The 19,199-nt window shown below is 58.9% G+C and overlaps 2 protein-coding genes across 6 annotated transcripts; both read right to left on the minus strand.

The window, feature by feature from the left end:
- Nucleotides 1–589: 589 nt before the first annotated feature.
- LOC130861469 (synaptobrevin homolog YKT6-like) lies at nt 590–1,447 on the minus strand. Its single transcript, XM_057750382.1, has one exon. It carries the CDS (start codon nt 1,352–1,354, stop codon nt 677–679), a length of 678 nt encoding a protein of 225 aa, XP_057606365.1. The 5' UTR covers nt 1,355–1,447; the 3' UTR covers nt 590–676.
- A 1,536-nt stretch (nt 1,448–2,983) lies between these two features.
- Nucleotides 2,984–18,108, minus strand: BRAT1 (BRCA1 associated ATM activator 1). Of its 5 annotated transcripts, none has more exons than XM_057695847.1 (14): nt 17,970–18,108; nt 17,168–17,481; nt 14,746–14,900; nt 12,655–12,799; nt 11,789–12,161; nt 11,392–11,508; nt 10,260–10,351; nt 9,431–9,549; nt 9,170–9,356; nt 8,882–8,955; nt 7,712–7,814; nt 7,493–7,591; nt 7,146–7,321; nt 2,984–6,784 (listed from the first exon to the last, which is right to left on the minus strand). In XM_057695847.1, exons 2-14 carry the CDS (start codon nt 17,292–17,294, stop codon nt 6,089–6,091), a joined length of 2,463 nt encoding a protein of 820 aa, XP_057551830.1. In that variant the 5' UTR covers nt 17,295–17,481; nt 17,970–18,108; the 3' UTR covers nt 2,984–6,088. The 5 variants fall into 5 exon arrangements, with proteins under 5 accessions (XP_057551830.1, XP_057551829.1, XP_057551831.1 ...); XM_057695846.1 differs by having other exon boundaries at nt 12,655–12,802; XM_057695848.1 differs by having other exon boundaries at nt 12,655–12,802; nt 17,168–17,310; nt 17,970–18,090.
- Between the last annotated feature and the right edge of the window lie 1,091 nt (nt 18,109–19,199).

Consider the following 19,199-nt stretch of genomic DNA (forward strand, 5'->3'; position numbering starts at 1 on the left):
GTGATTGTCAGGACCATCTCGTCACCAGAGAGGCAAGTGAAAACCGCTCATGAGAGGCTACGGCACACACGGCTATGATCCACAGGTTCAAAGCCAAACTGCCGTCCGGGCAGGCGCCCCCTCCCCCGCGTCAAAGGCATCTTTATGGAACTTGCTGGATGGGCACCGCAGAAAGTCAATTTCAGCAGGAATGCAAACAAAGTCCCAGAACTCGTCAGGCCCCGTGGCTGTCTCCTCCCAACGTGGAAGCGCTGGCCCGAGCCCCCCACCCTGCGCCCCCCACCCCCACGGCAGCCCTGCAGTGGCTGTCCCGCCCCAGCCCTGTCATCAGGGCACCCTGCTCACTGGGATGTTCGCACAGTTAAGAGACAGGCAAAACCTAAAGCTGTACTGAAGATCAACAAACAGCTGGCTCTGGCCCCTCCGTGGGCCTTGCACAAGTCGGGGGCCCACGTTCTTCCCAGGGGGTTAGGAACGAGCCCTGCAGCATCTGCGGGAGTCACTGAGCTTCATGGTTTCATCGGGCCCCAGAATACACCTTTAGGGGCCTCAAATTATCTTTTCGAAAATAACTAGACGTGTGAATGTGAACGTTCCCCACCCCCAGGTCCCTTCCACCCTTTGGTTCCTCCCAGGAGCTCCAAAGCCAACGTGCAGTCTGTCCCACTCGGTCGTGTCACGTGGCTCTGCTTCCTGGGGGCCGCCGTTCCGAGGTGATGACGGTGACGTCCCAGTGCAGAGGCTCTGCCGGCTGCTGTCCCACGATTGCGCAGCACGCGTTTTGTTTCCGGGCCGTTTTATAGAAGGTTTTAGACGGTATTCCCAGCACTTCGGATTTGGACACCAGGTCATCTAGCTTCTCGCCTCGCTCTAATAAAGACTCCATGGTGTCGTGCAGGATGATTTTGGTCTCATCTAGTTCAGCCTGCACTTTAGTCGTGGGGTCAGCTTCTCGGGGGTTCTGGTGTCTACTGAGATGACTGTCCAGGCCTGCGTAACGGATGGTATCAGGGGATCCAACTGGCCAGTCTATCCTGTGGACCTCCTTGGAGAATTCGTCCAGTACCTTCTCCAGCAAGGTAAACGCCACCCGGGATGGGTATTCACTGTCAGCAATGACCACTCCTGCAAGACTGTCATTTCTCACGTAGACATGGCAGAGATATTCTTGTTCTTTGACGGACGCTCTGCTGCCTTTCGAGGAGCGCTCCGCAATCAGCTGACTTGTGAAGGTCATGAATTCCTGAACACTGGACCTCTGGAAGAAGCTGAAGGAGGACACGTCGTACGCGGCTTTGAGCAGCACCGTCTTGGTATCGCCTTTGTATAAGACGCTGAGGCTGTACAGCTTCATGGCGCCGCGCCCTCGGGCCGGCCACCCGCCTGGCAGCAGGTCTGGCTCGCAGGCAGCAGCGCGGTGCCGCCCCTCGAGGCCACGACCAGTTGCTGACGGGTCGGCCGCTGGCTTCCTCCTCCTGGCTCGGGGTCTACTCTGAAACTAATATTTTAAGTCAACCGTACTTCAAAAAAAATAAAAATAATAAACTGAAAGTCTGAAGGACTATGCTCTCGGGGTAGTCATGAGCCAGAATTAAGTCTGCCCCCGCCACCCTGCTCCGAACCTCAGGGAACTGCAGATAAGACTGACTTGGTGCTCAGAGAAGAAAAACCAAAGTGAAGCAAAGTTCCTGAGAAGCCAGAGCTATAGATCTGCCCTTGCACGGACTGGAGACCCAGGGACGAGTGAGCTGGCTGGGCAGAGAACTCCAAGCAGTGAAGTTGGGTTGGTGGGGGTCCCTTCAGCCTAGGCGTCCAAGAATCCCCACACATAAGTCTTTGAAGCCAGTGATCACCACACATTTAAAGATGACCAAGGACATGTGAAAACAACAGGCCGTGAGCAGACCTGCATGGGCTGTGAGTCCTGGGACCGTGCGCATCGTGGCAGGCCCCGGCTGGCTGGCCCCATGCCCGTGGCCTCACTGCGTTCCCGAGTCCTTCGCAGTTAGGCATGGCCAAATGACTGAAGTCTGGGCCAAAGAATGTAGGTGACGACAACTGTGCAACTTCTGGGCCTCGCCCACAAAAACCTCTGTCTGAACCTCCACGCTCTTTTCTCATTCCTGGATGCCCAGCCTGGACCCAAACCCTAGGGGAACCTTAGGAACCATGGTTTGAAGATAAGAAGGCACCAGAATGAAGGGACCTGGGTCCCCATTTCACCCCTTGGAGGAAAGCTGCCCAGTAAACACCTGCAGTACACTCTGGGTGGTCAATGAGTCAACGTACGTTAGTTTAAGCCATGAAATTTAAGGTCTGTTTGATAAGCAGTGAGTGTTACTATAACTAATACAGACATAAGTTATAAAACAACTGAGCTTATTAGGTTTAAAGACGTCAAAGGCAAGCCTGAAAATAGCACAGAACAGGAAGCTATATAAAGTGTTAACAAAATTTTAAAAGCACAAACAGAACATACAAAAATCAAAAGATGGAAAATAGTGGAGGTTAAAAGATGTGGAAGAAACAACGATACCTCAGATATATAGTGGAGTTCTAGGAGAGAAAGAGGAGGGGGGACTACGGATCGGAGACAATATTTGAAAGCACAGTGGCTGAGAATTTGCCAGAACTGATGAAAAACACCAATCCAGATTCAAGAATCCCAGTGAATCACAAGACTAAATAAAAAGAAATCCTCACCTATATACACGGTAGTAAAATTACAGAAAAACCAACGACAACGGGAAACATCTTAAAAACATCCACGGAAGAGAGAAGCTACCTCTGAGAACAGCACTTAGACCGATAGCGACCTGTTGGCTGCAACAATGGAAGCCAGGGAATGGTGGAGTGTGCTTAACATACCTCCGTGTGTTGGAAGCCAACCACCCCTAACTTAGAATTTACGCTCAATATAAACATATTCAAGAATGACAGTGAAGACATTTCTAGACAAACCAAACCATGTATTTTTAATCACCAGCCTCTCCTGTTGTGCTTGTTAAAAACACAGGTTCATGGGCCCCACCGCGACCGCCTGCTTCAGAAACTCGGAGCCCAGAAATCTAAACATTGCCAAGCGACTCACGAGGCTGCGTGTTGGCCATTTTCCGGTGTATGGAATAAGGCAGGGCTTTGCAAGAGGCCGTGCTGGAGCTGTCAGTCGCCCAGCCCAGAGGGTCTCATGTGCCAGCCTGCTGGCAATGGGGAGCCGCAGGAGGTTCCAGGCAGGGGAGTGATAATGACCACGTTCAGATGGCTCACTTCGGCCAGAGAGGGTACGATTAGAGGAAGGGAAGGCGGCTGGAAGCAGGCCCACTGAGGAGGGACCACAGGAATCCTGAGAGGCAGGCAGCGGACACAGATGCAGGGTCCTCGTCCTACCTCAGTGCAGCCGGCCAGGTGGCACCCGACACGCAAGGCCAGGGCTCAGAGCAGTCTGGCGGGTCTTAACCCGTCCGTGTGAGGGCTGTGTGCGAAGCCAGGGAACTGGATTAATTCTCAGAGGTGTGCAGAGCAGGAGGATAACAGGCTGATCTCTTGGGAACAGCAGTTAAGGAAAAGGAGGCCGTAAAGGAAGAAGCTGACACGTTGTCGACCTTCTTTGTGAAAGTCACAATGTCAGGCCTTTCATTCACCATGTCTCAGTCAGTTCTTAACAGCTTGAGGAGGTCCATCCCCATTTTATAGACAAGGAGGCCATGCTCAGCAGAGTTCAATGACCTGCCCAAGGACACAGCCCGTGGTGGTGGAGCCAGGGTTTGACCAGGTCTATCTGATGGGTGTTTGCCTTAGCGAAGGAGACAGAACCTGTTAGGCCTGCACAGAGAACGCAAATTCTGCCCAAGACAACACCAGCCGCTTTCCACAGGGCACAGCATCGCCCAGTAACAGGCCTCCCACTGTCCATACACAGCTCTCCCTCCAGGAAGTCTCTACGACACAGGAAAGGACACGGGCCTCTCCGGAGGCTGTGGGGCCTTCACCTCTCAGCCCGACCTGAAAATGGGGTAACGGGAGGTTTTGCCAAATGCCTTTCCTGCAGCTGCTGATACGACTGTGCGATTTTTCTCCTCTAGCCTGTTGATGTGATGGATCACTTTGATTTTCAAATGCTGAACCAGCCTTGCATACCTAAGATAAACCCTACTTCATCTTGGTGTATAATTCTTTTCACACGTTGTTGGATTCAATTTGTTAATACTTTGTTAAGGACTTTTGCATCTACCATCATGAGAGACTGGTCAGTAGTTTTCTTGGATGCCTGTCTGGTTTTGGTGTTAGAGTAGTGCTGGCCTCACAGAGTGAGTTAGGAAGTACTCCCTCTGCTGTCTTTTGGAAGACTGCAGAGGGCTGGTATAATTTCTTCCCTAAATGTTTTGTAGGATTCACCAGCACAACCACCTGGGCCTGGTGCTGTTGTTATTCAGTTTAACAGATACAGGCCTACTCAGATCATTTCTTCTTATCTCAGTTTGGCAGACTGTCTTTCAAGGAATTGGTCCACCTCACCTAGGTTATCAAATTTGTGGGCAGAACTGCTCAGTGTTGATTTATTATCCTTTCAATTGTCATGGGATCTGCAGTGATGTTCCCTTCTTTCTCTGATACCAGTAATTTGCATCTTCTCTTTCTTTCTTAGTCCAGCTAGAGGCCCTACTGACTTTATTGGTCTCTTCAAAGAACCAGATTTTGGTTTACATGAGCTCCTCTATTGGTTTCCTGTTTTCAATTTCATTAATTTCTGCTCCAATCTTTATTCTCTTCTTGTGCTTACTTTGGATTGAATTTCCTCTTTTTCTCATTTCCAAAGGTATAAGCTTAGTTTATTGATTTTCATTTTTTTTTAAGATTTCTTTTATTATTTATTTAACTACTTATTTTTTGGCTGCATTGGGTGTTTGTTGCTGTGCACAGGCTTTCTCTAGTTGTGGTGAGTGGGCTTCTCATTGCTGTGGCTTCTCTTGTTGCAGAGCACGGGTTCTAGGTGTGTGGGCTTCAGCAGTTGTAGCGCATGGGCTCAGTAGTTGTGGCTCACGGGCTCTAGAGCACAAGCTCAGTGGTTGTGCCACGCGGGCTTAGTTGCTCCGCAGCAGGTGGGATGTTCCTGGCCCAGGGATTGAACCTGTGTCCCCTGCATTGGCAGGAGGATTCTTAACCACTGCACCACCAGGGAAGCCCCTAGTTTATTGATTTTGGATGTTTCTTCTTTTCTCATACATGCATTCAATGCTGTAAATATTCTTCTGAGCACTGCTTCTGCTGCATCCCACAAATTTTGGTAAGTTGTAATTTCACCTTCAGTTTAAAATATTTTTAAGTTCTCTTGAGAGGACTTCGACTGTGCTGGGTGCTTTAGAACACTGAGACACTTACCTCTGGGAGGCAAATAGTAAAATCTCCATTTTACAGATGAGGAAACAGGTTTGCCCAGGGTCACATGACCAGGAAATGGCAGAGCTGGGACTGGTGTATCATCTGTTTGGTCCCCTGAGGACCAGCCTGGAGCTCAACTCCCTTGATGTTACGACCAGCGAGTGTACCTGCCTAGTCAGTCGAGACAGTGAGTTTCAAACTGCTACAAGATCGAGGTGACCCTGGACGTTCAGAGACTGAAAACCTGGCTTGGTTAGACCTGGGGTCACCATCGTCAGGGGCCAGGGACCAAGGCAGACACTCTGCAGCCTGAGCTGTTGCTCTGACCTTGGGTGTTCCTGGAGTGTGGTGGGATCCAAGCAGAGGAACCCCCCTCCATGCCAAGGAGGAACATGGCCACTGTGCAGACGGCCCCTCCCCAGACGTTTCTCCAAGCCCCCAAGAGGCCTGGGGCCTACCCCTGGGCAGTCTTAGAACACTGTGCTGACCCAGTGGCACTGTCAAATGACATTTATTTTGAGTAGAAAATAAGCCACTTCTTCAATCATACATCAAAACGCAGGGCTCTTTGACCTTGCTGGGCCCACCTGGTCCTGGCTTCCCGAGGGTCGCCGGTGCAGTCAGGCCACCCTAGAGCCTCAGGATGGCAGGGCCCGAGGAAGGGACGTGAGGCAGCAGCAGGACCCTGCGGAGGCAGCTGCCAGGCTGGTCAGTAGCAGTCAGCCTCGTTCTCGCTCAGGACACCCACGGAGGCCAGCATGTCCTGCAGGAGTGACTGGGGGCTCTTCTCCACATGGTCACTGCTCTCGGCCAGTGTGTCCCGAAGGCCCTCCAGGTCCAGGGACTTCAGCACGGCCATGACGGCCCCAGGCTCCAGGTGCCCCAGGGGCTGACCCTGCTCACCTGCCTGCCACCTCTGCAGGGTGGCCTCCACAGAGGCCACGTCGGGACTGCCTCCCGCATCCTGCGGGCTGCCATAGGGAGCGGCCTTGGCCCTCAGGAACAGGAGAAGTTCACAGGACTTCTGGGCCACGGGACGGTCACAGTCAAACAAGGCACGGAAGGCAAACTCAAAGAGCTGCACCCGGCAGAGCGCCCGCAGGGCCTGGGCCAATGTGCCTGGGGGGGCCGCCTCAGGCAGGGCCACAGCGTAGGCACAGCGGGAGCCACGCTGACCCAGCACCTGCTCCAGGAACACCAGCGCCAGCTCGAGCCCCTGAGCCCGCACCTCCCAGTCCAGGTCCCTGCTCGCCGCCTGGAGCACTCTGGCCACAAACTGCTCCGGGTCCTCAGCCACGTCGGCGTGGCCGTCCCTCAGCCACTCGGTGAAGACCTGCATGACGGCCCTGCGGGGGAAGCCCTCCGCGTCTGTGGAGAGGATGTGCAGAAGCTCCTCGAGCAGGCTCTGGAGGACAGGGTGCGAGGAGGGTGGGAGGGGGCCAGGAAGGCGGAGTTCCCGCCGATGGGCTTGGGGCACAGCAGGGAGAACCCCCGTGAGAACCCCGAGCCGCGCGGTCCAGGCCTCAACTGCTCTGCCCCCCTCAGGCAGCGTGCCCTTCGGCCCTCCATCTGCTCGTCCGTCACATGGGCGCGACCACGTCCAAGTGACAGGGCTGCCTGGAGGCTGAGCCAGAGACTCCGGGGATGTGCCTGACCGAGCCCTGGCCCCAGACCGCCCACCCCGGGGCAGCAGACCCACGACACCCTGGCGATCCGGACACGTGCCAGGGGTAGGCTGCACGGCCACAGGACCCCCGGGCTCCTACCTGCTGAACCCCTGGGTGCTCAGGGCTGGCAGGGGGGGCGTGCAGCCCCTGGCTAGACAGCTGTCCTGTAGCGGTCACGGCGCTTGCACGGACATAACTCTCGGGGTCTCGCAGGAGCTGCCTGGTGAGCTCAGGCACCTCTGAAGCAAGGAGCGCGTGTCTGAAGCCGGCCTGCCCTGGGGGTCCAAGCAGCCACACTCAGCTGTGACCAAGCGCGGAGTCCGCAGCCTCTCCTCGCTTCCCCAGAGGCAGCCTCGGTGGTCCGAGTTCCCAACTACGTGGGGGCAATGGTGTGCCAAGGCCAGGCCAGCCCTCCCCTCCCACAGCACCCCGACCCCGGCACTCACCTCCCCAGGATCTGGTCACCTGGGTCAGGAACTCGAGGCCGGAGTCCCTCACCTCCCAGCAGGGGCTGCACAGGCGCTTCTGCAGCACAGGGAGCAGCTCTGGGGTAGGAGGCGCGGTTCAGAGGGGCCCGGGCCACGTCCACCCTGCCTTCCAGCCCAGCCCCCAGGGGCCCCCGGCCCCGCCCCTCCCCCGGTTTACCCCGGGAGGAGCTGGATTACCTCCGAGGAACAGCTGGGGGTGGGGGTCCAGATCACAGCAGCCGGGGGCCCTGGGTGGCCTCAGGAGCCACCTGAGTGTGGCCTGGAAGGCCTTCTTCAGAACCTGGAGCAGGCAGAGCGGGGCTGCAGGACCAGGAGGAACGGGCTGGCCCACCTGCCCCCATCCCCTTGCCCCCATCCCCTTGCCCCCCTCCCCCTCCCTGTGCTCCTCCCCCTGCCCTAGGGTGTAAGTGGGGGACGGGGTGTGCAGGAAGAGGGAACACTGGGGCTCATTTTTATGAGGCAGAAGCCTCTGAAGCGGCAGACTGGCATCCAAGACTAGAGAGAGAGAGACTTCCCTGGTGGCGCAGTGGTTAAGAATCCACCCACCAATGCAGGGGACACAGGTTCGATCCCTGCCCCGGGAAGGTCCCACATGCCGCGGAGCAACGAAGCCTGTGTGCCACAACGCCTGAGCCTGCGCTCGAAAGCCTGAGAGCCACAACTACTGAGCCCACGCACCAAAACCACTAAAGCCCAAGCGCCTAGAGCCCGTGCTCCACAACAAGAGAAGCCACCGCACTGAGAAGCCTGCACACCACCACGAAGAGTAGCCCCCACCTGCCACAACTAGGGAAAGCGCGCATGCAGCAATGAAGACCCAACGCAACCAAAAATAAATTTAAAAAAAGAGAAAAAGACTAGAGAGAGAGAAGAGGAGAGGGCGGCTCTCATCAGGACCCCCCACTAATGGGAAAAGGAAATTTCTACACCGAAATAGGAGAAACCACCCAGGACACCTCTTCTTGAAAGCCGCAGAATCTGCCAGGCCTGTCGTCCAGCCTGCTCAGTGCACGTGCTGCTAACTCTGCACCCACAGAGCACGGCTCAACCCTGGGGCTCGAGAAGCAGGAGATTTGCAGGAAACCTCAACAAGAGTTTGGACCTCAAGGGTAAGGCCCACCTGGTTCTAGCTTACGTCTCTCATGGAGAATTCTCTGTAAGACTGGGTCCTCTCCCTGCTTTCCATGGCCCAGCGGCCCCTCACGCAACCTCCACCAACGCCAGGCCCTGTGCCGAACCCTGTGCAGCTGCGTGCCCCTCTAAGTTCACTTTTAGAAGCAATTCTGCAGGGGTGCCCCGCCTCTGCCCCCCTCCTCCCTTCCCCCAGCCTGCGCCCTGTGCGCGTACCATGGGGCTGGAGTCAGGGCTCACGAGGTACTCCAGGAGAATGGCAAACACCTGCGTCACCGGCTCCTGGGGGCCTGAGACAGACATGGGCGGATCCAGCACCCAACCTGCAAGCCTGCGGCCGCCTCAGCCCAGGCGTGCGTCAACCCAAGAAAAACGGGACGGAACCCGTCGGTCAGCCGAATCCCAGCCCCTGCCCCAGAGGAGACACGCAGAGGACAGCAGTCCTGGGACATCTCCGAGCTCGCCCCAGGCCCGGGCTGTGTGAGAGAAAGCGCGCTCACTTACCCGTCTCCTGAGACAGCACCCCCAGGAAATCCAGGGCAGCTCGCTGGACCCGGGCACAGCCCACCAGGATGGTACAGAGGCGGCCCCCCACGTCGGAGGTGGGGGATGCTGAGCCATTGCAGAACCGCAGAATGGTCACCGCAGCCCCAAGCAGGGGTGCCTGCGGCCAGGGCGAGGGGCGCTGGGGCTAGAGGGAGAAGGGAGGGTCAGTGCAGGCCACAAGGCCACTGCCAGGCGGACGCAGGCTGAGGCCACACCTACCAGTGGCTGCAGCAGCTCCAGGTGGGCCAGGGCACAGCACAGGAGACCCACACAGGCTGACTTGGAGGAGAGGAGGGTGTCCACTGTCACCGAGTCACCTGCGGCCCCCTCTGGCAAGCCTAGAGGGGAACCAGAAAGAGCTCCCAGGAGGCGGGCACCTCCCGTGCGGCCGCTGCAGGCCTTGCCCCGGTCACTGATGCACACCAGAGAGCAAGACCAGAGGTTCCGAGCAGGTGGCTCGTCCAGGGTGACGCCCAGCCAGCCGAAGCTGTGGTCTGAACCTGTCTGCAGGGCTCTAGGGCAGAGGCCCACTCTCCCTGCAGCCCGCGCCCGGGCCAGTTTCCACTGGTCAAAATGTCCACCTCTACGCTTGACGCGGGGTTCCTGGGCACCGCTAGGTCTCCTCCTCTAATCCTCAACCCAGCACATGGCTGGAGCGAGACGCGTTGCAGCAGAGGAAGCTCACTCTCCCGTCAGAGAGCTGGCCTTCTGGGAGGACGAGACCCAGGCCCGTCTGCCCGTCCTGGGTCAGGAACCATCCTCACAGCCCAGACCCCGAGCCACCACCACGGACTGCCAGGGTCAGCTGCTCTGGGGGCCACCCTAGATGATGCCCACGGGGGCCAACGCTGCCCTATTACCACCTGGGTGCAGACATGAGCAGCAGTCACACCGGGGGTGACAGCCTACACCACAGCCACCTTCACTCTTAGGTGGGGTGGCAAGCCAGGCACCCCGCTGCCCATCAGCCTTCCCTGGCCCCAAGGACACGCTCAGGGCCCCAGGGTCCTGCCTTCCTGCGCCTGCCCACCCTGCCCAAGCAGCCTACCTGGGGGTCCTGGGGCCTGAGCAGCAGCTTTCAGGACACAGGCCAGGGGCTGGAGGAGGCGGCCAAAGGCCTGGGTCCTCAGCGCCTGTGGACTGAGTAAGGAGGGCATGCTGAGTGCTGCCCTCATCCTCGGGCAAGCTGGCCGCCCTCCTAACACGCCCAGCACGTCTGGGGCAAAAGGGTCCGTGTGGGGACCTGGAGCCCCTGTGAGAAATGGCTTCCCTGTAAGCACTGTGACCAGCACTGACACCACCAGTGCAGACTTCACAGGAGCTGCTAGAAAGCACCAGCCAGGCCCCAAGAGGAGCCCGGGGAAGGCCTGGCCATACCCATTCCAAAGCACAGTGCCTGCTCAGGGCCAGGGCATGGAGGCCCCATCTCCCGGGAGCACTCCCAATGCTGAGACATCCTTTCCTATGTTCTGGAACGTGGTCTCGCCCGTGTGCTTGGGCCTGGGGTAGGTAAGAGGCTGAACTGGTACAGGGTTCTCCCTCCGAGCTGACTGCCCAAACCTCCCCTCTCCCTTTGGACCACTCCCTCTCTGAACACCCAGAGCCCCTGGAGCCAGGCTGGCATCACATCCCCAGCACCCTGCGGAGTGGGTCCTGGGCCCATGTTCAGCCCCGACCGGGGCCAACAGCACGGGCTCTCGGCGGCCTGGAACCCTGGGATGACCTCCTCTTCCTCCCACCTCCCCAGACCCTACACAGCCCTCCAGGTAGGGCGCACGTCCCTCCCCCTCTGGGAATCCGTCCTGCCACTCCTGCCTACTGGACCTCTCCACCATCCCACAGCCCCCAGTACCCACCCCAGTGGCGTGCACACTGGGAGGTCCAGGACCCACAAGGCGAGGCCACCGGGGAGGAGGCAGAGGCCGCTGAGGAGGTCCTGAGGGTGAGCCCAGCCCTGCTCTGAGCAGGGATGCTCCAAGAATCTCTTTTATCTTTGGGGAGCCTATGAAAAAGCTACTCCATCACTAAAGAACGCAGAAACCAGAGCCTGTACCAACGCCCTGCGGACTCCCCACGTGTGCCCCGGCCAGCTGCCTCCCGCTGATCCCTGGTGTCAGGAGCGCCCCTGACGTGCGCTGACCTCGCTGCCTGCCCCGCACATCATGAGCCCCAGTCCTTACCAGCCCTGCAGCTGCAGGATCCCCAGAGCCAGAGGCCCTGCTTGTGTGGGGCTCAAGCGACTCAGCGTCTGTGCCAAAGTCTCCCACAGGCCGCCGTCAGGGCTCGGTCCAGCAGAGCTGCAGGGAGGACCGCGGGGAGAGACGGTCACTGCTCCGTCCAGCCCACACCACGCCCGGGGGACTGCCGCGGCCTGGGCTGGGCGTGCCGGCTCGGAGGCAAGGCCCTTCCCGGGTGCGGGGGCTCTCAGACCCCCTGCGGCACTCCCTCCACTCGAGGCGGCGTTCCCGGGCAGCCAGGGAGACGTGGCCCCCGCGGTGATGGCCGCCCTAAGACGCCCCAAAGAAAACGGGCACCCCCACCGCTGCCGACCCCACCGCCGCGCCCCGGGGGCCTGACCGGGCCACGCTGAGGAGGAGATCCACGAGCGAGTGTGCGGCTGGGACGGGGTCTCTCTCGAGCAGGCGGGCCACAAGGGGACTCAGCCGCACCCAGAGGCCCTGCATCCAGAGGCCGTGGTAGTGCCCGAAGGCAGTGGTCAGGACGTTCAGGGCCTGCGCGACCTGGGGCGTGGCTGTGGAGCGCAGGGAGGCTTCGATGTGACACACGATCTCCTGGGCGCAGGCCGGCCACGCGTGCGCCTGGGGGCCGCAGTGCCCCTCGGCTGGGCCTCGCATCGCCAAGTCCAAGACGTGCACCAGGAGCTGCCCGGCTGCCGACGCCACGAACAGGCTGGAATCTCCCTGCAGGGAGAAGATGGTGTCAACGGCACCTGGGGGCGGAGAGAGTGGGCAGGGAAGGAAACAGGGTTCAGCTGGACAGCGTCTGTGGTGGCAGCAGAGACGCGGAACCACTGAGCGGCTCTACCCACGGGGCTTCAGAGCCTCACAGACACACCGCAACCACCACCCGGTGCGGGGGCACTGTTCGGGGCCCAGCCGCCCCTCTGCTCAGAGACGAAGGAACCAGGACGGCGGGTTCACACGGTGAGGGGCTTCAGAACCCCGGCCCCTCTGGATTCTTCTCATCCGTTTCCAAGCCACCCCAGCTGCTGGGTCTGATCTACAAGCCACAGGACACCGTACACCCTTGAAGAGCCCCCAGCTCTTGGTCCCCCAAGTGTGTCTCCCAACAGCCCTGAGATACCACAGCCGCTTTCATGGTCAGAGGAAGAGGCCCAGCAAGGTGCAGTGACTCCCCTGGAGTCACACGGCACCAGGCACAGCGAGGGCAGAGGCCGAAGGCAGGGAAGACGGGGTACTCACCGCAGGCAGCGAGGAAGCGCAGGGCGCTGGGGTGCTGCGCCAGGGCACGCAGGCCCTGGACCCAGCCGCTGCGCACGGTGGGCGCCGTCCAGGCTGCTCCTCCGAGGGGGCCCGCCTCCCCAAAGAGCATGGGCAGCAACTCCCCCTGCTGGGAAGCAGAGGAGCAAGCGGTGACCTGGGCACACTCCTAGGGGACCACAGGTCAGAGATGCCTCTTCTAGTGTTCAGAGCTGGTCTGGGCCCTTCTTTGGGGGAACTTTCTCGCGAGCTGCCGGCACTAAGAGCCTGTGGGAGATGGCAGGTGGCCACCAGGGCCAGCAGAGGGAGGCCACAGCACTGTCGACTGTCTTCCAGGGGAGAGGACTTCAGAAGGAAGAACTGGCTTTTACATAAAAGCTCAGCAACCCTGTCACAGTTCACTTCAGAAACTTCCCCCAAAACAGCCCACCCACTGCAACGCCACAGGTCCCCCTCTGACCATGACACCCTGTGCTCGAAGACCCCAAAGGCCTCCACAGCCTACTGGGCTCTTGTGCTTGGCACGCAGGCTCCTCCAGGGCACCCACCCTCCTCCAGGTGTCCCCCACCCAGGATTCCCCAGCACGCCCCGTGAATCAGGCCTATCCTCTACACACACCTGCTCAAATCTTAACAACCCAGCGGCGAGCCCACTGCCCCCACGAAGCTGCCCGCTCCCCCAGGAGGCAGTGGCTAACTCCCCCTCAATCCCCACCTGCTCGGGAATCCACAGGGCAGTAACGCACTGTCCTGATCTCCTACCGTGTGCACGAGAATCCTGTCCACCCCAGGGTGGACACACAGTGGGTGCGAAAGGCAGGGCTGCCTCTCACCAACGGAGCCCCCACTGGTGTGGTCACTCGCCCCGAGCCTTGTCCACCCTCCAGGGGCGGGAACCCTCCAATCGCCCCAGACTCCAGGTGAGGGACCACAGGGCCTCGGAGACATGCGGCCAACCACTCACGATGAGTCTAACTCGGTGATGGCCTTCAGGGGTGTTGCTGCTGGCGGCAGCTCACAAGGCAGGCCCTCTGTGGGATCTCCCACCACCTAAATGCCCCCCACGAAGCGACAGCCTCTCCCTGGGGGCAGCCTGTAGCCGATGGGAAGGTACAAAGGCTCAGCCCCTGCCTGAGCAGTCTGTCCGCATGTCCCCTGCCCAGACACCGTCTACTGCAGACGGGGCCAGTGCTGAGCGTCCGGCTGACGAGGGGCCCTAGGGAGGCCAGACCCCCGGAAGTCTGTGAAGGGGCAGGTGGAAAGCGAACAGGAGCCCAAGCCAGTGCCACGGCCCCAGACAGACAGCAACCTTCCACTGCCACTCAGAGCCCGAGCCTGCCAAGTCCCTCATCCTCACGTACAGGGGGCCAGCCACCAGCCTTGGGAAGGAAGAGGAGGCCATGGAAAAGTAGAGAGGGGAACTGGAACGTTCTCAAGAAATCGAAGTTGGGAAAGGCCATCTGATGGGGGACTGAGGATTTCCTTTCAGAGAAGCAGATGGTGGAACAGATCATCCCAACAGCCCGGCTCTTCAGGGTCTGGTGTGAGCCCGGCCAGCTCTGCGCGATGCTGGCAGTGAGCCTGCCCCGCTTCCTCACCCAGGGAAGAGATGAAGACTCCTGACCTGCCTGCTGGCGAGGGCTCCCAGGGTGATGTGAATGTGATTTTGTAAACTGAGGTGTTTTATAAACTGCGACGCACCAGAGGTATGGGTGGATTATCATACATAACGTTATTTCCTAGAACACACTTCAAAGGAGAACATCCAGGAAAGTCTGTCCCACAGCAAGCTGGTGTGGGCTGGGCCCCTGGGGCCTGCCCTGCGGAACTGAGGAGCACCCGTGAAGGGCGGCACCGGAGCAGAGAGCCCATCCCAGCTCCATCGTATTCACCCCAACAGCATTCCCGCCGAGGTTTTCAAAGGAGGATTACACTCAGGAATAAAAACTTTGCGGGACACATCAAGACACAGGGGTGAAGCAAGTTTCAGAGACCCGGGGGTCAGGACAGCCACCACTGCTTTGTGTACCTGCAGGAGAAGGTGGCTCACCCAGGTGGGAGGCCCAGGCTCACCTGAAGATACTGGAAGCAGGTTTCCTGGGCAGCAAACATCCCTGCAAGGCGGAGCGAGAAGGCGAGGATCCTGGAACTTAGGTCCTGGGATTTCACCACGTGGAAGAGCAGCTCTACCAGGCAGGGATTCTCCTGCAGCAACAGGAGACTGGACCCTGGGGACAGGCCCAGCCGGGAAGCATGTTACGAGGGGTACGGCGCATGCCTCCCTGAGACACCACTCTTCTGGCAACTCCCAGACCCTCTTCCTCTCAGGCTGTTAGACTTAGCAGTCCAACTGGGAGGAAATACTTGGCAACAACTGCCACAAAGGATCCATAATTTTAATTCAACGAAGGGGAACAAACTGGAAAGCCAACACCTTAACAACAGGCAAGGGGCCTGACAGGAAATACAAGTGGCAGCAAACCAGAAGAGATGCTCCGTCTTGCTAATTATGAAAGAGAAATACAGATTAAAGCAGAAGGCAATTTTCACCTCTCCAATGGACACTTTTCTCTTAAACCGAGGGTCCTAGAGTAAGAAGCACAATGGAACAGGCGTTCTTTTCCAGTCTATGTGCCTCTGCTCTGTCATTCAAAAGCACGGACGGGGGAAGGGGTGGGGGGAGGCAACTGGGGGCGAGGCTGGGAGAGATTCCATTGAGAGGCCCTTCTGAAAGCACAATGGTTCAATAAGGAAGAAAAACAGAGTGAAAAAGAGAAGCAAGAAAAAACCAATAGACATGCTGGCAAATCTAAAAAAGCACTGACTTTAAAAATTGAAAATAAATAACTTGGGAATTCTCTGGTAGCGCAGCGGTTAACAATCCGCCTGCCAATGCAGGAGACACCGGTTCGATCCCTGGTCCGGGAAGATCCCACGTGCCATGGAACGAAGCCCATGCACCACAGCTACTGAGCCTGCGCTCTAGAGCCCGCGAGCCACAACTACTGAAGCCCGTGCTCCTAGAGCCCGTGCTCTGCAGCAAGAGAAGCCACCGCACTGAGAAGCCCGCACACTGCAACAAAGAGTAGCTCCTGCTCTCCGCAACTAGCGAAAGCCTGCACACAGCAACGAAGACCCAATGTGGCCAATAATTAAGGTAGTAATTTAAAAAAACATAAGTGGAACGCAGCAAACACTAATTTTAAAAACGCTGCTGCAGCGAGAGTAATATCGGGCAAAACTGACTTTAAAGCAAAAAGCATTATCAGAGCTTCAGGAAGAAAGTCAGTGCTCAGAGAGACAAACCCTGGAAGAGTCAACAAGCATACATCAATTTAAAAGATTTTTTAAAAAATTTAACTACTAGGCCACAATTGAGGACTCCGTAAATATCAAAAAAACACAACGTTCTATAGAGAAATCTATAGAATATGCGCAAAGATGGTCTGTGTACTATGGCACAACAAAACCTCAACAGAGGGCTTCCCTGGTGGCGCAGTGACTGAGAATCCGCTGCCAACGCAGGGGACCCGGGTTCCATCCCGGGTCCGGGATGATCCCACACGCCTCGCAGCAACCAAGCCCGTGCACCACGACTACTGAGCCTGCGCTCTAGAGCCCGCGAGCCACAACTACTAAAGCCCACGCACCTAGAGCCCGTGCTCCGCAGCAAGAAAAGCCACTGAGAAGCCAGTGCACCACAACGAAGAGTAGACCCCGCTCGCCGCAACTAGAGAAAGCCTGCGTGCAGCAAGGAAGACCCAATAAATAAATAACATATTTATAAAAAAGAGAGAGAGTAAAAGAACAGGTTAAACCAAAAAAACAAATAGCAGAAATTAATGATATGTAATCTACACTGAAACAATTACCAGCCAAACATTTACATGAGCGGATTTAGGTACAAAGAAAGCCACTATGTCATTATTTACAATAGTAACACATGAAAAACATCTAACAACAATGGAGTGATTAAAAAACTAAGGTTCATTCATAGAGCAAACTGACATACAACCGATAAAATCAATGTGTCCGTGGGGAAAGCAACCCCTGGGATAGTAAGAAAAAGCAAGATAGCAAGTTATAATTACGGTGTGACCTGCTTTTTGTAACAAAAGTACAGCTTTATGACGTGTTAAGAAAAAAGGGTGCAAGGAAATGAAAAATGTTTGGAGTGATTTAATTTTCCTCTTTAATCCTCTGTGCTGTGCAAGTTTTGTTTAAAGACTATGGACTACTTACCTAATCAAAAAGAAAAACCGATTTCCCTAAAACAAAAGACAATGCAAACAACAAAAGTTCGTCCGTCCGTGCCCTCCGCAGCCACCTAGCAGGGCCTGCAAGCTCAGGCTCTCCTGATCACCCCCTCAGGCTCAGCGTGCCGTGTCCCCAAAACCAGGGGGAATCTTTAAGATGTGAAGGAAGGACCCCAGACAGACAGTCCTCCCCTAGGACAGGGGAGCCCTGCCCCCCCCCCCCCCCCCGGCACCCTCACCTGCTTCGGTCACCGTCTGAAGCCAGTCCAACAACTTCTCCAGACAAGTGTCATCTGCCACTGGCTGCCTGGGGTCCGCCAGGGCGGCACAGAGAGCGGGGAGGAGCCGGGAGCACCCTGGGTCCATGCTGAGGCCGGGCCGCCTGCAAAGCAAACGTCAGGGCCGGGCCCCACCTGCCCGCCCAGGCCCCAGAACCTTCGCCTCGGGCCCGGCGACCGCAGTCTTCAGACGGAAGCTCCCGGCTGCGGGGTGGATGCAGAGCCTCTGCGCACGTGGGGCCGGAGGCGGTCGGGAGCAGGCGGGGCCCCCCGTCCTGGCGGTGGAGGTGAAGGGAGCCCCGGTGAGCCGCGCGGCCCGGGGCGCTGGGCGCCGGCCTGCCGTGGGCTCGGGCGCGAGAGCCGCACGCCGGGGCCGGGGCCGGGGCCGCAGCCGGGGCGGCGCGCGGGGCGTGGGCGCGCCGTGGGGCCGGGCGCGCGCAGGGGGCAGGGCGGCTCGGTCCCCGCGTGCCCGGCCCGGGAGGGGCCCGTGGGTCCCGCGGTCAGGAGGCGCTCTCGCGGGGGGGGAGGGCAGGGACTGTGTCTCCCAGGCCTGCCTGGGCTGGGGCGTCTGTCCGTCCCTCCCTGGCCAGGCCACGTCCTTGCGGAAGGCGCCCTCCCCGCGGCCCCCTGAGGACGCCGGGGCCCGGCCCGGGCGGCGCGCGCGGGCCCCAGGCTGCTCCCCGGCCCCGAGCCCCGAGCCCCGAGCCCCGAGCCCGCCCGGGCGGCCGCGGCCACCGCCCCCCTCCCCAGGCGCGCGCCTCACCCGCGCTGCGGGCCCTGCCCCGGGCCGCGCGACCTGCCGGGCCCGGAGGGCGCGAGGGCGGGGACGGCGGGCGTGAGCGACGGTGGAGGCGCCCCCGGACGCCCCTCCGAGAGCCCGGCGGGCCCAGGCTCGCAGGACGCGCCGAGGCGGGGAGCGACGGGACGCGCTCGGGACGCGCTCGGGACGCGCTCGGGACGCGCTCGGGACGCGCTCGGGACGCGCTCGGGACGCGCTCGGGACGCGCTCGGGACGCGCTCGGGACGCGCTCGGGGCACCCGGCAGGCTTTGCGCCCGGGAGGCCGGGCTCTCGGCGGAGGGGCGTGGCTATGTGCGAAGGGGCGTGGCCTCGCCGGCCCGGGCGCCGCGTTTCTGAGTCGGCAGGCGAGTTGCAGGCGGATTCTCCTCCGCTCGCGGTGGGGTTTCATCCCGATGGCGAGTCCGAGGTGCGTTTAATGCCCCTGACCCACCCAACATCACAGCTAAGCCTGGCCTGCCTGAAACTTGCTCAGAACAGTTGCGTTAGCCCACAGGTGGGCAAACTCATCTAACCTCGAAGCCTGCTTCACGACGAAGCGTTGAACGTGTCCTATGAGTGATGGGACCCTGCGCTGAAAGTGAGACACGGGGTGGTCGTCCGGGTGCAGGATGGGTGTCGGTGGACGGTGTTTCCCCCGCGCCACCGCGCGGTTGACCGGGAGCTGCCGCTCGCCGTCGCAGCCCAGCATCCTGAGAGAGGATGCTACCGCGCATCCCGCGGGCAGATCAAAACTCGAAATTTGAAGCACGGTTTCTACTGAACATCTATGGCTTTTGCACCATTGGAAAGTCAGAAAATCGTAAGTGGAACCATGGAAATTCGGAAACCGCCTCTAATGAAGAGAAAGCAAATGAGGCAACAGATGCAGGAAGGGCAGGGGCCTTGCGGGGCCCAGGAGAGGGAGCGGAGCATAGGTAGTTCGGATCCAGAAAGCACTTGCCTGCCACGTGGACCGCACCCCCAGGAAGCAGGTGGGGGTTGCTGAGAAGGTGAGAGGCCTGATAAGATTCACCTTTTATAAACCATGGTGAAGGTGGTGGCAGCTCGGAGGAGGGCATGATCCATCAGAGAAGGTGTGACTAAGGAGCCAGAACTTGGGGTACGGACTCTACCTGACACCACTCAGGAGACAGGGCTTCGCAGAGCAGAGGAGTGCCAATGAGTGAAGTGGGTCATATCAGAACAGATGAAAC

The sequence above is a fragment of the Hippopotamus amphibius genome, chromosome 9 (assembly GCF_030028045.1).
Source record: "Hippopotamus amphibius kiboko isolate mHipAmp2 chromosome 9, mHipAmp2.hap2, whole genome shotgun sequence".
Taxonomy (NCBI): domain Eukaryota; kingdom Metazoa; phylum Chordata; class Mammalia; order Artiodactyla; family Hippopotamidae; genus Hippopotamus; species Hippopotamus amphibius.

Coding starts and splice junctions, on each gene's coding strand:
- LOC130861469 (XM_057750382.1), bottom strand. CDS start 1,354: ATGAAGCTGTACAGCCTCAGCGTCTTATACAAAGGCGATACCAAGACG.
- BRAT1 (XM_057695846.1), bottom strand. CDS start 17,294: ATGGACCCAGGGTGCTCCCGGCTCCTCCCCGCTCTCTGTGCCGCCCTG. Junction 11,509..11,788: donor CTCCTCCTCAGCGTGGCCCG/GTCAGGCCCCCG, acceptor TCCTCCCTGCAG/CTCTGCTGGACCGAGCCCTG. Junction 7,322..7,492: donor GGTGACCAGATCCTGGGGAG/GTGAGTGCCGGG, acceptor TTGGACCCCCAG/GGCAGGCCGGCTTCAGACAC.